General features: G+C 33.3%; 1 protein-coding gene across 2 annotated transcripts in view; it reads right to left on the bottom strand.

The window, feature by feature from the left end:
* Positions 1–7583: 7583 nt before the first annotated feature.
* LOC117317273 (innexin unc-9-like) overlaps positions 7584–23009 on the bottom strand; it is a 32907-nt gene continuing 17481 nt past the window's right edge. For both annotated transcript variants that reach the window (XM_033872020.1, XM_033872019.1), the window contains exon 2: positions 7584–15536. In XM_033872020.1, the coding sequence (XP_033727911.1) occupies positions 14318–15535 (1218 nt within the window). In that variant the 5' untranslated portion in view covers position 15536 and the 3' untranslated portion in view covers positions 7584–14317. The remainder of the gene's footprint in view (positions 15537–23009) is intronic.

Genomic DNA, 23009 nt, shown 5'->3' on the forward strand with positions numbered 1-23009 from the left:
GAAGTCACATTTGATGTTTGTTGATATATCTGGTGGTTTCTTTGATACTAATTCTCATTAGGAAGATATGGCTGGTGTCCAAGATTTGTTTGGCGGTAACATCAATGAAGCAGAAGACGTTTACTCCCCCAAAACGCTCGGTCTTATTCATACAAATCTATATTCTGTTCGTATTTTGCCATTGTTTTGTCGATTTCAAGCTGGAGTCTTGATACCTTTTGTATATTGATCTGTACTGACCATACTGATCTATAAAGTAATTATATGATAACCTAAACAAATCTGGTACAAAACTATATACATGTATGTATTCGAAGAAAACCTGCACTAATTTAACAGATACAACTTTACAAGAATATTACAATAGTTCTGTAGTAACTGATCGATATAGTGTTATATATGATAACAAATATGAAAAATATCCAATACAATATATGTTTAGCTAAGTAAGAGAGAATATAAATAGAAATCATCACTGCTAGATAGTAAATACACCTGAAATAGATATAACTTTTAAAGAACATTACAACAATTCTACAATAACTTAATTATGTATACAAACCGTACAAAGTTAATGAATATGAAAAAAATATAAGGCATAACTAATATAAAATTGTTTTACAGTGAAAAAGTACGAATTTAAGATTCGGTTATTATGCCAATCTAAATGCTTATTTAAATGTTGGTAACCAGACATATATTTACACTATCAATGAAAAATGATACAAGACTCGTATTAAAGTTTGTTTTAACGATTTACACTAAATCTGAAAGCAAGCGCAATTAAATCAATATGATACAAAATTTAACAAAATGTGCTTCAATTTTATATACTATTTTTTGAGTTGTCTCCCCTAATATCTATATATTAGAAAATGCAGGGTACATCATTTATACCGCGTTACAAATGCTTCATAGAATGTCATTTGATCAATAATTATCAATGAATCATATCGGACTCCAACCCGTCAAAATTGTCCAAACCTAACCCTCTATAAACTAGCCAAATATATATGAACCGTGTATCATCGGCATAGAAAAGTAACATTGTAATTTGGTCCTTAAATAAATCCATAATATGATACTCGATACAGAAATATTTCTCATTAATCCAACAAATGACACTCTCTTTATAGAAATATATCTAACAAACACCAACAGATAACACTCTCTTTATAGAAATATATCTAAACACCAACAAATGACATTCTCTATATAGAAATATATCTAAACACCAACAAATGACACTCTCTTTATAGCAATATATCTAACAAATACCAACAAATGACACCCTCTTTATAGAAATATATCTAAATACTAACAAATGACACTCTCGTTATAGAAATATATCTTAATACCAACAAATGACACTCTCTTTATAGGAATATATCTAACAAATACCAACAAATGACACCCTCTTTATAGAAATATATCTTAATATCAACAAATGACACTCTTTATAGAACTATATCTAAACACCACCAAATGACACTCTCTTTATAGAAATATATCTAACAAATACCAACAAATGACACTCTCGTTATAGAAATATATCTTAATACCAACAAATGACACTCTCGTTATAGAATATATCTTAATACCAACAAATGACACTCTCTTTATAGAAATATCACTTAATACCAACAATTGACACTCTCTTTATAGAAATATATCTAAACACCAACAAATGACACTCTCTTTATAGAAATATATCTAACAAATACCAACAAATGACACTCTCTTTATAGAAATATCACTTAATACCAACAATTGACACTCTCTTTATAGAAATATATCTTAACACCAACAAATGACACTCTCTTTATAGCAATATATCTAAACACCAACAAATGACACTCTCTTTATATAAATATATCTAACAAACACCAAAAAATGACACTCTCTTTATAGGAATGTATCTTAATACCAACAAATGACACTCTCTTTATAGAAATATATCTAAACACCATCAAATGACACTCTCTTTATAGAAATATATCTAACAAACACCAACAAGTGACAGTCTCGTTATATAAATGTATCTTAATACCAACAAATGACACTCTCATAATAGAAATGTATCTTAATACCAACAAATGACACTCTCTTTATAGAAATATATCTAACAAACATCAACAAATGACACTCTCTTTATAGAAATATATCTTAACAAATACCAACAAACGACACTCTCGTTATAGAAATATATCTAACAAATACCAACAAATGAAACTCTCGTTATAGAACTAAATCTAACAAACACCAACAAATGACACTCTCTTTATAGAAATATAGCTAACAAACACATCAACAAATGACACTCTCTTTATAGAAATATATCTAACACACACATCAACAAATGACACTCTCTTTATAGAAATATATCTATAAAATACCAACAAATGACACTCTCTTTATAGAAATATATCTATCAAATACCAACAAATGACACTGTCTTTATAGAAATATATCTAACAAATACCAACAAATAACACTCTCTTTATAGAAATATATCTTAACACCAACAAATGACATTCTCTTTACAGAAATATATCTTAACAAACACCAACAAATGACACTCTCTTTGTAGAAATATATCTAACAAACACCAACAAATGACACTCTCTTTATAGAAATATATCTAAACACCAACAAATGACACTCTCTTTATAGAAATATATCTAACAAATACCAACAAATGACACTCTCTTTATAGAAATATATCTAACAAATACCAACAAATGACACTCTCTTTATAGAAATATATATCAACACCAACAAATGACACTCTCTTTATAGAAATATATCTAACAAACACCAACAAATGACACTCTCTTTATAGAAATATATCTAACAAACACCAACAAATGACACTCTCTTTATAGAAATATATCTAACAAACATCAACAAATGACACTCTCTTTATAGAAATATATCTAACAAATACCAACAAATGACACTCTCTTCATAGAAATATATCTAAACACCAACAAATGACACTCTCTTTATAGAAATATATCTAACAAACACCAACAAATGAAACTCTCTTTATAGAAATATATCTAACAAATACCAATAAATGGCCCTCTCTTTATAGAAATATATCTCACAAACACCAACAAATGACACTCTCGTTATAGAAATATATCTAACAAATACCAATAAATGGCACTCTCTTTATAGAAATATATCTAACAAACACCAACAAATGACACTCTCTTTATAGAAATATATCTAACAAACACCAACAAATGAAACTCTCGTTATAGAAATATATCTAAACACCAACAAATGACACTCTCGTTATAGAAATATATCTAACAAATACCAACAAATGACGCTCTCGTTACAGAAATATATCTAACAAATACCAACAAATGACACTCTCTTTATAGAAATATATCTAACAAGTACCAACAAATGACACTCTCTTTATAGAAATATATCTAAACACAAACAAATGACACTCTCTTTATAGAAATATATCTAACAAATACCAACAAATGACACTCTCTTTATAGAAATATATCTAACACACACTTCAACAAATGACACTCTCTTTATATAAATATTTCTAAACACCAACAAATGACACTCTCTTCATAGAAATATATCTAACAAACACCAACAAATGACACTCTCTTTATAGAAATATATCTAAATACCAACAAATGACACCCTGTTTATAGAAATATATCTAACAAACACCAACATATGACACTCTCGTTATATAATATATCTAACAAATACCAACAAATGGCACTCTCTTTATAGAAATATATCTAACAAACACCAACATATGACACTCTCGTTATATAAATATATCTAACAAACACCAACAAATGACACACTCTTTATAGAAATATATCTAACAAACACCAACAAATGACACTCTCTTTATAGAAATATATCTAACAAACACCAAAAAATGACACTCTCTTTATATAAATATATCTAAACACCAACAAATCACACACTCTTTATATAAATATATCTAAACACCAACAAATCACACACTCTTTATATAAATATATCTAACAAACACCAACAAATGACACTCTATTTATAGAAATATATCTAACAAACACCAACATATGACACTCTCGTTATATAAATATATCTAACAAACACCAACAAATGACACTCTCTTTATAGAAATATATCTAACAAACACCAACAAATGACACTCTCTTTATAGAAATATATCTAACAAACACCAACAAATCACACACTCTTTATATCAATATATCTAACAAATACCAACAAATGACACTCTCTTTATATAAATATATCTAACAAACACCAACAAATGACACTCTCTTTATAGAAATATATCTAACAAACACCAACAAATGACACTCTCTTTATAGAAATATATCTTAACAAACACCAACAAATGACACTCTCTTTATAGAAATATATCTAAACACCAACAAATGACACTCTCTTTATATAAATATATCTAAACACCAACAAATCACACCCTCTTTATAGAAATATATCTAACAAACACCAACAAATGACACTCTCTTTATAGAAATATATCTAAACACCAACAAATAGCACTCTCTTTATAGAAATATATCTAAACACCAACAGATGACACTGTCTTTATAGAAATATATCTAACAAATACCAACAAATGACACTCTCTTTATAGAAATATATCTAACAAATACCAACAAATGACACTCTCTTTATAGAAATATATCTAACAAACATCAACAAATGACACTCTCTTTATAGAAATATATCTAACAAATACCAACAAATGACACTCTCGTTATAGAAATATATCTTAATACCAACAAATGACACCCTCTTTATATAAATATATCTAACAAACACCAACAAATGGCACTCTCTTTATAGAAATATATCTCAACACCAACATATGACACTGTCTTTATAGAAATATATCTAACAAATACCAACAAATGACACTCTCTTTATAGAAATATATCTAACAAATACCAACAAATGACACTCTCTTTATAGAAATATATCTAACAAACATCAACAAATGACACTCTCTTTATAGAAATATATCTAACAAATACCAACAAATGACACTCTCGTTATAGAAATATATCTTAATACCAACAAATGACACCCTCTTTATATAAATATATCTAACAAACACCAACAAATGGCACTCTCTTTATAGAAATATATCTCAACAAATACCAACATATGACACTCTCTTAATAGAAATATATCTTATTACCAACAATTAGACCCATGGTATATAAATATGTTTAAATAACACGAACAAATGAGAAACTCAGTGTGGACATCAATCTATTTAACGCCAAAAAATTACACTCTCAGTATAGAAATGAATCAAATTAACACCAACAAATGATATCCACCATAAAGAAACACATATAATTAAAAAAAAAAAAGAATAAATACAAAAACAAACTAAAAATATGAATAAAAATTATAATAACTGTGTCCCAAGACTTTTTGTTTCTAAGACCAAAGGTTACGTACAAGTTAATAGAGTGAGAGTGAGCGCCAATTTATCCATTCACTTCAATTTTGTAAAGACAACATAGCATACCGAAACAAATATCTCAATATTTGTTGATATCATCAGACGTGACTTTCATGGACGTTGGAGTTTACAGAAGTGTGAAATAGAGTGTTCGTTGAGTACCTATTTTGCTTTAAATGTATTGTATTTGTAGTGGTATAAGAGCGACAACTGTACTTCTAGTAGTAGTGCATGACCACATTCTCTTCCGCCGTGTCATCACCTCATGGTTACGAGGTAAAACCACACACAACCACAGCTATCTTTCACTGATTCATAGATGCGCGGATATTACCTTATATGGAGTAGTTCGACCAAATAATTTGAAATGTCATGTTTAGATATATCATATATATATATTAATAATGATCAATGTCCAGAATCTGTCATTTTGTATGTAAGTGTAGTACGCGATTTGTGTCTGTCACCGGAACTCGTTGCAATGTTTAGTTATACAGAGTAAAATTGATGTTACGCTGAACACGTTTCTCCCTTACAGCCAACACAAAGAAAAACTGCATTGTTTTTTTAACAGTGTTCCTCATCATATACACGTACAATTAAACTATAGTATTTGATCATGCGCAGATTTCTAATACTGTAGATTCAACACGTTAGTGCGTACAAAACGTGATAATCGTTAGCGTCCCATGTTTCATTGTGCTTCCATAAAATAGCTATCTATGTTCACCTCTGATAGCGAAGAATTGTAAAGAACATGTTCCTGTAAGGGCTGAGTTTTACACTAAGATGAATTATGTTAAACTCGTAATAAGAATAACCATGTAACCATGTTTTTGTTTCACAGAACTTAGCGATTAAATACCCACGCCCTCAACATGAAAGACCCCGAAGTTATAGAATAACTAAGAGAAAGATAGAAAGAGAAAGCGATTTTAGGAAAGAAGAATACAAATTTGATGTTAAAACTGCTTGGAAAATGTCGCACATGGAAAATAGATAAATAGAAGTATTTATTATTACATTACCAAATGAAAGAAATATATAGATGTAGATAACTGTGACTATTCTCACAATGTATATCTGATAGTTATCAATTCAATACGCTCCTAAATATGATGACTTAAGGCCAAAGAAAGATCGTGTTTCGCTTCCATTTTGGTAATTAGTAAGTAGTGTGGCTACTTTGTTGTGTAATACTCACCCAAAGGCTGTAGATACAGTTTTATTTTATTTTTCGTGTAGTCACGAAAGACAAATAACGTTATTGTTTTCCTTAGGTTAGTGCCTACATGTACTTGGTGTAGACCCGATATTTTGTATGTGATGGGAACAAATCAATCTCCGTTCGCTGTCCGGTTTACCCAGTCCAAAGAGATGCCCAGAGAGTGTTGTACTATGTATATACAATATTATACAAGCAAGTTATCCCACGATCCACTATATTCACGACACACTTTAGTCATTGAATTAGTATTAAACTTCCAGTTGCCGATATTTGTGAAATCATCATCACAATGGGATTTTATATGAAGCGTTCGGATCGATGTATTGAACGTGCTTAAATGAATTCGCCCATGTAATGTTTTGTCTCTAGTATGGTATACCATGGATTTTGCTTCCATTGCCTGTATCAGTCTGGACTTCCATTGCCTGTATCAGTCTGGACTTCCATTGCCTGTATCTGTCTGGACTTCCATTGCCTGTATCAGTCTGGACTTCCATTGCCTGTATCAGTCTGGACTTCCATTGCCTGTATCAGTCTGGACTTCCATTGCCTGTATCAGTCTGGACTTCCATTGCCTGTATCAGTCTGGACTTCCATTGCCTGTATCAGTCTGGACTTCCATTGCCTGTATCAGTCTGGACGACGTCATGGACAATAACTGTGAGGAGTTATGAACACATAGACTGTCTTCGTGTGATGGTCCATCCATATGTTTAACAGTAAAGTCTATCTTACGAGATTTCATGATTCTTGTCTCGATGTAATGCTATATTCATTCTGATACATAGCTGTTTTTAACCCAGAATTATTGCCGTATTGACTTAAGTATCTACCAAATAAAAACAAACATGATAATAAATATAAATAAATAATTTAAAACTTTATTACCCATTCAACTCCAAAATGCATCATATATACAAACAATAAATGAACAATATTTGATACACTGTAGAAAGAGATGAGAAAGGATATACGAAATCTCATACAACCACTAGGTACTCACAAACATACAAAAACCAGGATACGTACTGTACAAACCTGGACTTCCGCCTTATTCAACAACTACACACGTACATGTATGGGCACACATGTAAACACACGAGCGTGATTCACGCATACATTCTCGCCAATCGCATGCAGTGTTTTCTCCTAGTAAAACAAGAGAATGAATCGGCATCGGGTAAACTTGGAAGTATCATACAAAATCATTAGTGTTTTAATATGTGAAGGTGATTTATATTTGAGTGGAGTTTGATTAGGGATATGATATTGATGTATTTACAAGGAATTCATATGTACTACAGTGATGATGCAAAATAACATCAGCGACCTATATACATATAATTATCAATCACTAATTACACATATGATATATAAGTCGAAAATGATACATTAGACTGATTTAGAAAAAGAATACTCTGTTAAATTATACATAATAATGCGAACTTAATAACAGTCTATAGCCGACGTATTTTTAAGTAATGCAATTGTCTAACCAGTTAACAATAAAACAATAGAATATTAATAACCGAGACGATATTCTCCAACACTGGCATGTGATCTATACTGTATCATTATGTTTTGGCATCTTCAAGACATTTCCCATAATACACATGTTGTTAAAATGATAAAGATATTAGCATCATGAAGACCGATATACACTGCAGTGATACAGTTATCTCCATATTTAATTTGTTATATCGTGCAGTTAAGTTACATGTACATGGAAGTGAATTAATAAGAAATCAGTCTTGTGTAATTAAAAAATGCAAAATTGTGCTTAAATACATGGCGAGATCTTTTCAGAATCAGCATGCAATGATTCATTCAAAGTCAAGACAAGGTGGGATTTCATTAAAATGTCTCAGATGATATGTCGACATCATGAATAGTTTCAAAACATGCCAATATTTTTCGTATGTGTAACTTAAAACATCGCCGTGGCAGCCAAACACAAAACATGATTCCTTGTAAAATACTATCTTGTATGAACAATGCGCTGTCACACTTGTACTTATCAGTCTATATCTTTATTGTTTTGTCTATAACATAATTAAAAAAATACTGTATCGCTCGTACACTCACATTGCATTGTCTAACTGGGTATACGTCTTGATGCTGAATACCTGTGATTGGTGTTAGACAATATCAATGAAATTTTCGCATAATGATATGTGCCAAAATTAGTGTTCACAATGTTAATAATCTTGCGATATTTTGTGTTAATTATTCTGAAATATTGAATAAATGTATCAATCGGTAAGGACATGACACTGTCAAAAATCACCTTTTTATCATACAGCATCAAGTTTCTGTAATAAACATATATTTAGAACATATTAAATAGTAAATTTGCACTATATATAGTTAAAAAGCAGGGGGAAATATATCACAAATGTTTTTTTCCCAAACAAAACATTTATCAAGAAATCTAACTCACAACACTTTAACTGTAACATTAACGTTTTCATTTCGAGAAAAGCTAAATTTTTATCATATAGACTAAAAAGGGTCAAAGGTTATTCTGAATCTTATCATCAGTGACTGTAGCTATTGGTTGGATGTTAAACAATACAAAACCAAACCGTATCCTCAAGTTCAATTATTTATCTTGGTATACAGCTAACGACCATTTTTGAATGCCGAAAACATTTTTTTTTTATATACATATCGCTTATCTTTTTTTCATAATTTGCTCTATGTAATACAATATTTAATCTGATAACCTAGCCGGTAATCTCGAAATTTCAAGAAAATAATCTGCCATACATTGTCGTTATCATTTTGCTTCTTTCATGCAAAATACCAAAAAAGGTAAGTTTTGATTTAGTGCCAACATTGACCCTACTGTCATTTTTACATACTTATAATCAGGTTTTATTCTGTTGGGCCATGGCCATACTGGACAACCTCGTTATAGATTGTGTAACTTTCTTTTTAAAATCACAGTGGCAAAACAAATGGCGTCTATATAAGGGAAACACTCGATTACAGCAAATTTCGGTGAATGGTCTCCTTGCTACAGCTACATTCGTCGCGACGAAGTTGTCCTTTTACGTTTTGAGCCACACATTATTACTTATTGAAGCGTGAGAACAAGCCACTGTGTTTCGCATGCAATGAACCCTTTACGGTGATCTACAACCTGCAAGATAAAATTTCTACAACAGCATAACAAGTCAAAAACTTTTAATACATACACAAATCTAAAAGCTGTCTGTTTGCACGACAAGATATGAGCAACCATTGTCACATTTGTCGTTAAAATAATATATGTGAAGTTCCCAACATATATGACATATTTTGTTAGTTTGATGCTGTTTTCTGCCCAATTTTGCACGCTATCTTTTGGCCCCAATGATCTTACACTGTTGATGGGCCGTAAAGTGTAAATAGGAACTTACTTGTGTAACGAATTGGCATGAATGAAGTAATTTTCAATTAAAAAGACGGTCAAGAAAAAGAAATTAACAAAAGCTGATAAAGCTGTTTTATATTAACTATATAGAAATAATCTGTCATGCAATGAACATTTTCAACTGAGACTAATATATACATTATAACATTATAATAAACGTCAAATAAATACGTAAAACAAACCCATTGTAAAACAATGTACAAATCACATTACTCTTACCAATTACATGAAATATATCATCGGCTTTAACATTGAAACAAAAACATAAAGACGATATTGTGATTAGTTTATCGTATCACTCTGAATCACAACACTAACAATCAGAATTGATAAATAAATCCATCTGTGTTTTCAAGTAAATACTTATGTAACAATGCCTGATATACATCGTACCACCAGTTATAGAATTATTCTAACATAAAACTAACAGATAACTTAATAACTATCACAAACAACAGAAGACGTAATATAATAGAAAGCAATGTAACAAACAACATCAAACAACACCGCCTACAGAAAAGTATCCATATATAGTGTCCAGTTTTCATTGCAATACTTTAAAATCGGTGATTTTTATATGAATTTATAATGCAGTTTATCATGAAGAAGGACTGTTAATTCCGCTACATGCCATGTCGTGTACTTAACTGTTTTAGCATGCTAGCTATGTATTATAAATTCGGAACATTTCAATTTAAACCAGCTTTATGATGCACATTTACATTCAGCATACAGAATATACTAAATTAAAACCCCATCATGCCATCCTATATCAAATTTTCGTTTGCATGACCTATGACAGATCTACTTTGAAATCCGTAAGTTCCGGGGTTTACCTTGCCTTCTCTGATTAAGTCCATACTGTACACAAAAACATTTGATTGTTTCTTAACATCAGACATCTTGCATAAAAAATCTAATTTCCATTTTGAAGTTAAAATACAGAACAACATTAACGCACTTATACAAGTTTGCAAATTTTCTTGATTTCTGTATTTTGAACTGGGTATATTGTACTTCCGATTCTACAAGTACACTACGAAGAACACAAAAATATTGGCTGCTCGCTCATTATACCAGGCTACATAATCAGGAGTTGCATCCCTTTAAATGTATTTCAGTTGGCAAATGAGAAATGATAAATTTATCTGCAGCATATAAAATGATTAATGAAAAACACGTGATTCGATTAATAATGTAATTTGCATGCAGCTATATACATCTTAGAACGATTGGATCTTTATCAAAGTTGCATATTTGATATGTGAAGTTGTGAATAATTCGTAATACTAAACACCCGACTAAGGTCTCATATACTAACATTCATACTGACGTACATCGTACCATTCACAACATGGAATGATCACGGAATTGTCTACAACAACTTTGGCATACAGTTGTGTAAAATAATCCCATACAACAGTTATCTCGATTTCCATATCATTATCTAGGCCACTGGGATCTGTTGCACATGACTTAATATTTTTCAAACCATTAAATTTGATAATTATATACATATAAAGTCGAAACATTATATTTCTTTTTTTTAAAATACAAACATTACAATTTTCTTTATTTAAACTTTTGCAGAAAACAAAATACTATTTTGAATTCCATTGATCAAAATTTGTATTTACATTTAATGCTAATTGCTGAAATACACTACATATTCTCTGTGTATCTAACCAAAATAAGTTTGATGGTTTTCTTTTGATGTCAATGATAGTTGTACTCTATAATTTTATAGAACGTTCAGCTGCATGACCAATATCAAAGTGCACGTTTTTGAAATTAAATAGTTACATAGATCAGTTTTAAACACCATGGAGTTACTAAAAATGTACTGTTTGATATGCAGACACTGGCAACCCCAATCACATAATTATTAAAAGTATAAGAAAAAATTTTTTCTTCTCAAAACAAAATTGTGTTGGAGATCTTTCCAAAACATACTCTTAATTAATTTTTACATGTACAAATGTATCAAACTGCATCAGTGTCTACTATGCATTTATTGAACTTAAGGTAAAGGATCAAATAACAGCCCAAGTTTAAGCATAGAATATGTATGAATGAAAAAGTTATACAAGTGAATAAGTAAACAAAATTGGGTTGGATTGATCGAGTTACCAAAAGTTACCGATTATTCATTTTGATCATGTTCATGTGATGATAGAAATCGATTAAACATGTCAAACAGTTATCACAGAAGGTCGTAATACGAAACAGTGAAGGTTTTATAGATGTTTAACTGTTTCTTTTTTTCTTATTTTAAAGTACTTTTATTCTATTACTAAAATCATATATTGAAGTTTTACAAAAAAATAAATTTTAAAAATGAAGCAAAACGTCAATGTTATTACTTGATACATTTGAAATCAATAAAAAGGTACAGCATGCTTGTTTCAAAAACATTCTTTGGTCAAGCTGATAAGACAAATGACATGGACCAAGTCCATCGCACTTCTCAGGCATCTAATAGGACATTGTAAGTCTACTCCCGAAAAGGAAATTGTAATTCCAATTGTCTTCATATTATTTTATTAACACACGAAGACGCAAGTTCTGCTCTTCGTTGCCGTATTTTGGCTATATACGACCAAGATTTTGTATTTTTGGTCCAGCGTTTCGTCATTCTTCCTCCATTATATCACCAAACAAACACATGAAATGGTATCATTTTCACAAATACATAATGGTTCATAGGCCATTGGTATGATGTTGGTGATCGTACATCGGAATAAACCACATAATATGCCGATATATACCGGATCACGACGGAATATACCGGATCACAACGAAATAAACCGAACACTTACGGGAAGTATCCCAGGCTTATGTCAAAGGGATTATACTAAATGAAAAGCGTACTACTCTCGCGAGCTTCTGAGTTTATATACAAAATGTAAAAGGTGTATCTAGGTCTGAGTTTCTATGACGCACTCACAAAATGTGAATGGAGAAAAGCGACGATGCTTGTTAATTTTGACTTCGCCGTATTTGGAGTGATAAGAGCAATCTAGTGTGCTATTTAACTTCAAATAATTTGAATTCAGAAGTCTGAAGATCGTCACTTAATGATACCTATAATGCCCCTTTAAAAACTCAGGTCTCGATACACATATCTAAGCTCTACAAATGATTTGATGAGAATTCCGGTTAACGGAGAGTCGCCATGTTGGCATGAGAGGGATCTACGTGGTACTCCAATTCAGTAGTTCTAAATACTTCTGTTGTCCACACTATATTTGGCAGCGTATTATATACGGACGGGCGTCAATTTCCTAGGTTCCCATGTATAAAGCTTATTAGTGTATGTAAACTGGTATCGGACAATTATGGACTTTCCTAATTTGTTTTGTTTATCTTGCATTTGTTCGCGGGTGTTTTAAGATTTATGTTTAAGTGTAAGGAAGCTAACAATATATTCGATCCAATGTACTATCTAACCACACAATCGGCCTGAATCCAGATCAAAGTATTCCAAAGAAGGCAGATTGTATATCTGTTCGAAAAGTTTTGTTTTGCGCTCAACACATTGGTTGGAATCTTTTTAGGAACTAAATGAGCTCAATCGAAATTAGAATAGCCATCACGAAACAAAGGGTCTAAACCTCAGCTGTTGCGTACATATCCCTAATCCAAGAAACGCGGCCAAAACTGGGGGTATGTCCACATTTCTATTGAATATGCAGTAGTATCAAAATGGACGAAACATTTGGCATGACGCTGTTATAATTGATTCCACGACAGTAAGGATTCCATTTAAATCCCAACTTTGACAAAAGACCATATAAGAGGACGGCGTATGGCCTTAATGTTTGAATAAAGACAAGTATAGCTGTGCTGGTATCCCAATGGTTCCATTGCCAGGAACATACTGAATTCCGATATTTGTTAGTCCTGCAAGAAATGACAGCTGATTACGTGGAGCAAATAATGGAAGGTACCGATATCATCATAAATGTACTTGTTTTCCTTTCCAGTTGAATTTTATATGATAAGCGACATTGCTTATCCAATGAAAACGAAATAAATTTTCCGTTGAAACAACTGCAGATATATTGGCTTAATGTCACATTGGAGTTATGTCCCTTTAGGGACGAGTAACATCCCTTTATACTGTGCCGTAATCCCTCTCATGCACGACGTGCGACCCTCCGTTACATAGTCATACGTCCTCGCCTTCTGGCTCATGTCCGTTTAGATTGGAGCGAATTTGTATGGATTTCTTACTCCGGTACATGTCCCAAAGTCCTGCTACGATTTCTGCCACAACAATATCACTCGAATTTTTACCTATCAGCCTTAGTGTAAACACACCATCATGTCTTAGATACTCCAACACGAAACGGCCAGCCAGTTTCCGGTCTGGACCTGTACCAAGTCTGTCCATCAGTTTCAAAAATTTCCTGACATACTGTATACGTGTTGTTGGAAACATCATATGCCAAATCCAATTTGCAAAACTGTAACATGTTACAATGGCTACAAATACTAACCAAAACCACATGAAAATGTAGATTTTCTCATTAAACAGATTGATCGGTAGCACACACTGGACGGTATATTGCTGAACATTTGTAATTTGGCGGATTTGAAAGTCACACAACGTGACACGTGGAAAGCGGTGCGAAGCTGACCACTCTTTCCCGTCGATGAGTTCTTCCATCACTTGAAATCCATATACATGATAATCCGTTCCCAAGAAAGAGTTGAGCATGAATAGTTGACCGATGCAATTTGCAATATATAAGGCCTTTATAAGGAGATATATAGCAACAAGGTAATTGCCATACCTTCTGCCACATATAAGTGACAATTTGGCAGAGAGGATATGACGTAACGTCACGCAGCACCATCCGCGCGTGTCCCTTTGATTATCTAAGCACCTATCCATATGACGGACCAAATATTTGATAGTCCGTATCCGGTTGTCTGGACTTTCATATTGCGCATCTCCAGCCAAACTCACAATTCTGTCAACATTGATCCCAGAGTTTCCATTCATCAGTCGCCATATGATACACGGGCAATAAAATAGTAACGCCTGTACGAGAAGCATTACCGGAACCCACTGGTAATAGTTCAGTTCCTTCTCTTTGCGCATGTGCAGTTGTTCTATGGGCGGCACGATGTCCTTCATTGGGATATAGTATGTATTGGAAATCCAACATATATTGTTTGTATAGTCTACGTGGGTGCTCGGAAACTGAGCCGGACACCAACACCGGATAGGATCTCCAACATACTGTCGGGCACTAACCACTACTGTGAAGATGATGAAGATTCCTGTTGTGTAGAAGTGGTTGACACGATCCACGATATCGTCATCGTTACGGACCTTGACGTTAGCTACCCGACCGACCGAACCAATGATACTGTCCATCCTGTAATGACAAAAAAATGGAACGTATAAGTTTATTAGTCTTAATAACAATTTGCACAATGTATAACAAGAGGCCCAATGGGCCTGCATAGCTCATCTGGTATTCACTTGTTTAATGATTCTTCGTCTTTTATTAATCATAACAACTATATTCTAGGACTTTCAATTAATCAGAAGTCCCTTGAATGTTTCAATTCGGGCCTCTATGACACTGAATACGGTGCATGGTCATTTCCATGCAAACTATGTAGGGCGCCATCCCAGGAACCTACCAGCCACAAATCACGAATCTATGTCTTTTGGTTTGAGAGAGGAAGTCGTTTGAATACCAATCCGACGCCTGTAATACAGTACAGGACAAGGTCATTATTTCAGCAAACTTTGTTGGGCCCAATCCCAATGAACCTATCAGCCAAATATCGTAGCTATGGGACTTTGATTAACGAGAAGTCTTTTAAGTGGGAAGCTTGACGAACGGACGACGGACATCGCACCACGGCATAGGATCACCGGGCCTTTCGGTCTAGGAAAGCAAAAAACTACAGAGATTTTCAAAATAAAGATGAAACCGTAAATAAATATCAAATTCCATAAAAAGAGATGCGAAAATGCGAATAAAAATGTAGATTTCCATGGAAATAAAAAATACAAGTAGAAAATTCTTCTATTTAAATTTAGGTCGGTTTGTATCATATTATCGAAATAAGAGATGGGGTTTTGATTAACGAGTTAGCTTGTTAGTTTCACAAATTCACTGTCGCCCATAATCACTGAAAAGGTCATTTTGACCAAAACTGGTGCGTAAAAATAATGAGCAAAATGGGCAAAAGACAAAACATGTACAAATGCACATATATATTAATACACTCACGTTTAGTTTAAAATTAAAAAGAGGCTATAGTTACTCAAATGTTGTGATATATATCAACAGCTTTTCAATAGTTCAAAATCTGGTATTTTCAGAACTTGCTATTTCAATAATACGTGCGATCTGTCTGATAGAATTCAGTGATATATATTACAACTCAGGGATTGGCAGATATTATAAACCTAGTGGGTGACCGTTATCACAACCTAGAGGGTGACATATATTACAACCTAATGGGTGACAGATATCATAATCTAGTGGGTGACATATATCACAACCCAGTTGGTGACAGATATTACAACCTAGAGGATGACATATATTACAACCTAATGGGTGACAGATATCATAATCTAGTGGGTGACCGTTATCACAACCTAGAGGGTGACATATATTACAACCTAATGGGTGACAGATATCATAATCTAGTGGGTGACATATATCACAACCCAGTTGGTGACCGTTATCACAACCTAGAGGATGACATATATTACAACCTAATGGGTGACAGATAGCATAATCTAGTGGGTGACATATATCACAACCCAGTTGGTGACAGATATTACAACCTAGGGGTTGACAAAAGAGAATATTGACAATTGGAGACAAATCTCTGAACGATTGGTGAAAAGGGAATCGTTCCCGAAAAGTGAATGGAAGCGAGAAATTTTAAGATCTTAGCGTAAAATAAATCTATAATTCCGCATATGATGGCCTAACGAACACTAAGTAAAATCCTTCCATTCCACAGGCGATCTCCATCAGTATTGATTTACAGTAACATGCAGCATGATGCACATCATAAGCCTGTTAATGTGACCATGTTTGTTTTACTTTGAGATAAATATAATACAATGTTTGTTTTAGTTCAGATATAACGTACACAATATCGTGTCTGTACGTCTATAGACATATAAATTGGTTTTATTTTATATAATACGTACAAAATAATTGTGTTTTAAGTCTTTAGACATATTTGGTTTTATTTCAGATATAACGTACACTGTATCGTATCTGTAAGTCTATAGACATACTTGGTTTTATTTTAGATCATGCGTACACAATATCGTATCTGTAAGTCTATAGACATATTTGATTTATCGTCCTACGTAGGTTGGTCTTTAAACAAAAGCATGTATTGTATTAACCTTAATTGAGATTTCTTCGCGGTGCTTACATTTCCCAACAAAATATGAACATTTATATCAATATCAATAAAAATGCAATTTGCGTTTGCTGCTTTTAAGTAATACAGAAACGAGTCCTAAGATCACGCTACATGATACAAGAGTCCTTGGCTAAAAGTTACATCGACTACAGTTTGAAAACTTTACTTTTAACATGATTATAAAGGTTAACATCATGATCAAAATAAAACTTGTAATAAGACATTGGACAATTAGACATTTTAACATTTAAAATGTTACAAACTAAGTGAGATCAGGACCTTGTTTGGCTTATAACAGGATTGCTAAAGTCGTTATTTGGATGAAGCAGCACCATATAATCCAAAGTTTACATTGAACGACAAATAACACCCTATCGAAAAATGAAGGTCGATCCCGCCGAGACACGTGGGAGGATAATGGTTGATTCATGATTCATACTGCGTCAGAGGGAGGATAAGGATAACACGTGGTCTATAGTAGTCGGCTTTAGTAAACATCAACTTACCAAAGCAGACAAGTTAGTGTTTGTGGTTATGTCAAGGGGTGTGCAACGAAATCGAATCATCTGTGCTCTTCATCCATTTATGAATTTCACAAAGACACAAGTGAATACTACCTTTAATTATGAAAACTGTAAAGTATATACCGAAAACTAGTAGAACATTTTAGTTATACAGGCTGGCCTCGCAAGTAATGCTAGGGACAAGTGAGTAAAGGTTAAAAACTCACAGACGGCGTTAACACCTGTTAACGAATGCAAATACAAACTTAACCTGTTTAGAATACATTGACACACTTTGTCGTTACACCCACAGTAACCACTTCGTAAACATATATATACGAGCAAGAGAAGTATATTAGTCCTACACCCTGAAACACGCGACACAAGCTAATGTTATTGACACATATTCGAGCAGAACGTCAAGTTATGTTCCACAGTCGGATCTCCCTAGAGACGTTCAGAATAACACAAACACGACACTCGGCATGTACTCGATATATCGGCCTCACAATAATCCAGAATAGCGTGCACAGAGTCTTCTTGTAACTACGTATCATCAAGTTCAATTAATTCCAAGGACCTTTCGGCCCATAAGTGAAAATAACAACGTGGTAATGCATAGATATACAATAAAACAGTTACATGGTCGGAGAGTGTTCAACATGATATGTGTAAGCTCATGCATCTCATTAGCTTAACAAAATGATATTTAACTATTAACTTTTTCTGCCCTTTTTCTAAAAGCTAAATGGATAAATACCAGCTTTATTTAGTTCTTTTACATTATTCACACTTAATAATACGTATACGTATGACAACCCTTTTAATACTGAGATGTTATAAGTCACCAATAAAACAATACATATACAATGTATGTACATTAAAATGATTAAAAAAACAAACTTTGAAAGCATCTAAAATTTACTTTTTGGCTGTTTTCCTTCAGTATTGTTTTTGTTTTCGTTTTTGTTTTTGTTTATTTTCCTTTTTTTTCTATTTCCGCTTTATATCATTTTCTTGCTTTTGGTTAAAATATAAACTTTACTACATTTGCGAGTAAAATGAATTTCCGGCATCATTCGAACATAAACTGAAAAACTTCCAGCATGTTTTACAATATGTACACGTCTATACTGACTGTATGCCTCTGTATTACAACCTCGTCAATATGTAGTAGCACATGCAAGCAATGGCATGTTTACCTGTAGACTGATTTATGATCGACGGTTAATGTACAAACCTCCCTGAGAGTTATACTACTGGTATAGACGCGCAGGTTTTACAGTCCATCATAGGCGATGGTCCACGCCTTACGATGGACGGTCGGTAGGAAGGTCTATGTAAGATACACAGGGCACTACACGTATGACAAGCCGGGTAAATATCTTTCGACAATACCAACAAGTGTGGTGTTAAAAGGTTTCATTTGCCTTCGTAAATCGGAACGTTCAGACAAAAACCAAGAATCCTGAGCAGAAGACGTATATTAGGAAGACTTCAGACCTCTCTGGCATTTCAGTCACCAATAAAACAATACATATACGTACATTTAAATAATTCAAAACACAATTCTCTTATTATTCTTGAGGCGATGGAAATATATGTGAAAACAGCATTACATCATCTGAAAGGTTAGCTGTGGGTAGCCTGTTACGCCCGTTACGTTTAAATAAGGTCCGTTGGCTAACGAGGGTATCGGTTTCAATCGTCTGGAAGTCAAACCGTTGCGGACGACTATTATCATAATTGTTATTTTCTCAGAGAATTTCCATAATTGGCAGTTTTGCTAAAATAACCCTTAGGTCTAGACATAGAAATCTGTAGAGCAAGCTGATAAATACAGTGCATTGCCACTCGTTCACCTCTAAGCTGTGAATTCAGGGACGCCATCAGCCATTTCCGGACAGTTGCTAAATTGCCTAACACCACGCGGCATATTAGAGCACGTTTTGATTTCCCCCTCAAATCTTCGAGGTCTTGTGGTCAGTTTGATTAGATGTCTTTGTTATACCTTTCCATATTTACTGGTCATTTTGATTAGATGAATTTGTAATACTTTCCACTGGTTATTAAATGAGTGCGATGGTGATGATGATTTTGTATGATGATTATGTGGTAATGATGATTGAGTTTGTGAAAGGACGGATTAATGGATGTTTTTGACGGATCAATGTGTTCTTGTTTTATATCAAAATAAAATAAATATATATAAAAATGAAAACATTTCTTTGTACATTTCTCTTCCTCTCAATTAACTATTTCGATAATTGTTAGTTATTGGAGTTAAGTTTATGAAGGCGTTCTATAGGATTATCTTGTCTTATTATTACATTTTTAAGTGTGGCAATGTGTTTATGATACTTTTTAGATATTTTCCCCTATGCTTAATCAATATTATGTAATATCTTTATGTTAACATGCCAAGGATCGCGTCGTATTCTTATCGAAGGGTTAAAGGTATATTTCTAAGTTTCAGTATCTTATAATTACGAAATTACCATGTTGTCATTTCTGCATGTTCCATGATCATCGAGATAAATTTAACAAATGGAGAGCATGGGCCAATTCGTTCCAATCCTCTATCGATGTACAATTTACTGGCGTTTTTTGTGTGTTTATCTAGTGAATGTTTTATTCTTCTTTCCTGTAGTTACCTAGACGATAGCCTTTATACATATTTAACAGGTACACATAGAACAATCAATTGGCGAGAGAAAGCAACAGGCATCGCAATACCTTTACATCATATATGTATGTCAATCGCACCAATTAGGACTTCGATCAGACACATATTGCGGTATACATTCAGAAAAAAATACTTCACAAAACACGCAATGTTCAATAATTAATCTCCACCGCTTCCGTATATGTCTGGAGATATTGGCCATTCACTCTTTGGCGATCGTTAATATTCTTACATCGGACTCAATATGCTGGGTTTTTTTTCTACCCAGAATCAGTGTTACTGTTCTTTAAATTGTTTCCATGATGTTTGAAAGTACTGTTGTCAATTCCACACAGCGCATTTCTATACATTTTTGAAATATTCTCACCTTTAACATCTTAAAGTAAATACAAGCAAAACCAAAATAATGATTATTGGAAGGAAAAGAATTCCTGGTGATTTGAATTCTACATACGGTGCAAATAATCTTATAAAAATAACTAAAGAATTAAGGTATATCTTAATTAATTTTACCCAGACTGGTTTAACAAACTTTAATATAAAACAACTTATTGAAAATGTGTTAATGCGATGTATGAGGCTATTGCTAAATGAAGAGATCATAATTTGTCTATAGATTATCAACTTGACATATTTGATAAAGCTATCTAACCTATTGGTTTATATGGATGTGAAGTGAGGGGGTTTTGTAACTATACACGTATTGAACGTTTGCACCTAAAATTTAATCAACAGATACTTAATTCTAAAATGTCTACGCCAAATTTTATAATATATGGCTAAATTGACTAAATATAATCAGAATACGCTAAGCAACACATTATTAACAATTGTGTCATATTATAACTCGTCTTGTTTGATATATATTTAATAGTCAAGAGTTTTCAAGTATAAATTGGCTGAAGACTACTTTATTTTATAAATTTAAGGCAAATTTTTTAACCAACTTGAGAAATGAAATGTTTGTACATTGTAAGATATACTATCTAAAAAGACAACTTAAATATGATTTCAAGTTTCTGTTTCACATACATGTACATGTAATAGTAGCATAACGTACACAAATGGCAATATGGTATCGGAGAGAAGTCTCTCCCACTCTCGCATTTTCATTCATATGGGTTTTTTAATGTGATATGCCATAAAATATATGTGGGTGGCTAATCAATTATTTCGAGATAAGAAAGCATTTATTTACACATGTCCTGAGCAGTTACGGTAGAGCCGCAGGCCCCAAGTCGGTACAAGATATGTACACAGGCCCTGGATCTGTATATTAACAAGGACTGCGACGGAACAGGACATACACAGGCCCTGGATCTGTATATTAACACGTAGAATATGTATAAACAAGGTCTGTGACGGAACATATTCAGGCCCTGAATGAGTACAGTATATATTACCAAGGAATGAGACGGAACAGGACACACGCAGGCCCTGAATCAGTACAGTATATATTACCAAGGAATGAGACGGAACAAGACATACACATGCCCTGAATCAGTACAGTATATATTACCAAGGAATGAGACGGAACAAGACATACACAGGCCCTGAATCAGTACAGTATACATTACCATGAAATGAGACGGAACAGGACATACACAGGCCCTGAATGAGTACAGTATATATTACCAAGGAATGAGACGGAACAAGACATACACATGCCCTGAATCAGTACAGTATATATTACCAAGGAATGAGACGGAACAAAAAAATACACAGGCCCTGAATCAGTACAGTATACATTACCATGAAATGAGACGGAACAGGACATACACAGGCCCTGAATCAGTACAGTATATATTACCAAGGAATGAGACGGAACAAGACATACACAGGCCCTGAATCAGTACAGTATACATTACCATGAAATGAGACGGAACAGGACATACACAGGCCCTGAATGAGTACAGTATATATTACCAAGGAATGAGACGGAACAAGACATACACATGCCCTGAATCAGTACAGTATATATTACCAAGGAATGAGACGGAACAAAAAAATACACAGGCCCTGAATCAGTACAGTATACATTACCATGAAATGAGACGGAACAGGACATACACAGGCCCTGAATCAGTACAGTTTACATTACCAAGGAATGAGACGGAACAGGACATACACAGGCCCTGAATCAGTACAGTATACATTACCATGAAATGAGGCGGAACAAGACATGCACAGGCCCTGAATCAGTACAGTTTACATTAGGTCTGTGATAACGATATGTACGGGGCCTTTGTTTA

The sequence above is a fragment of the Pecten maximus genome, chromosome 19 (genome assembly GCF_902652985.1).
Source record: "Pecten maximus chromosome 19, xPecMax1.1, whole genome shotgun sequence".
NCBI lineage: Eukaryota > Metazoa > Mollusca > Bivalvia > Pectinida > Pectinidae > Pecten > Pecten maximus.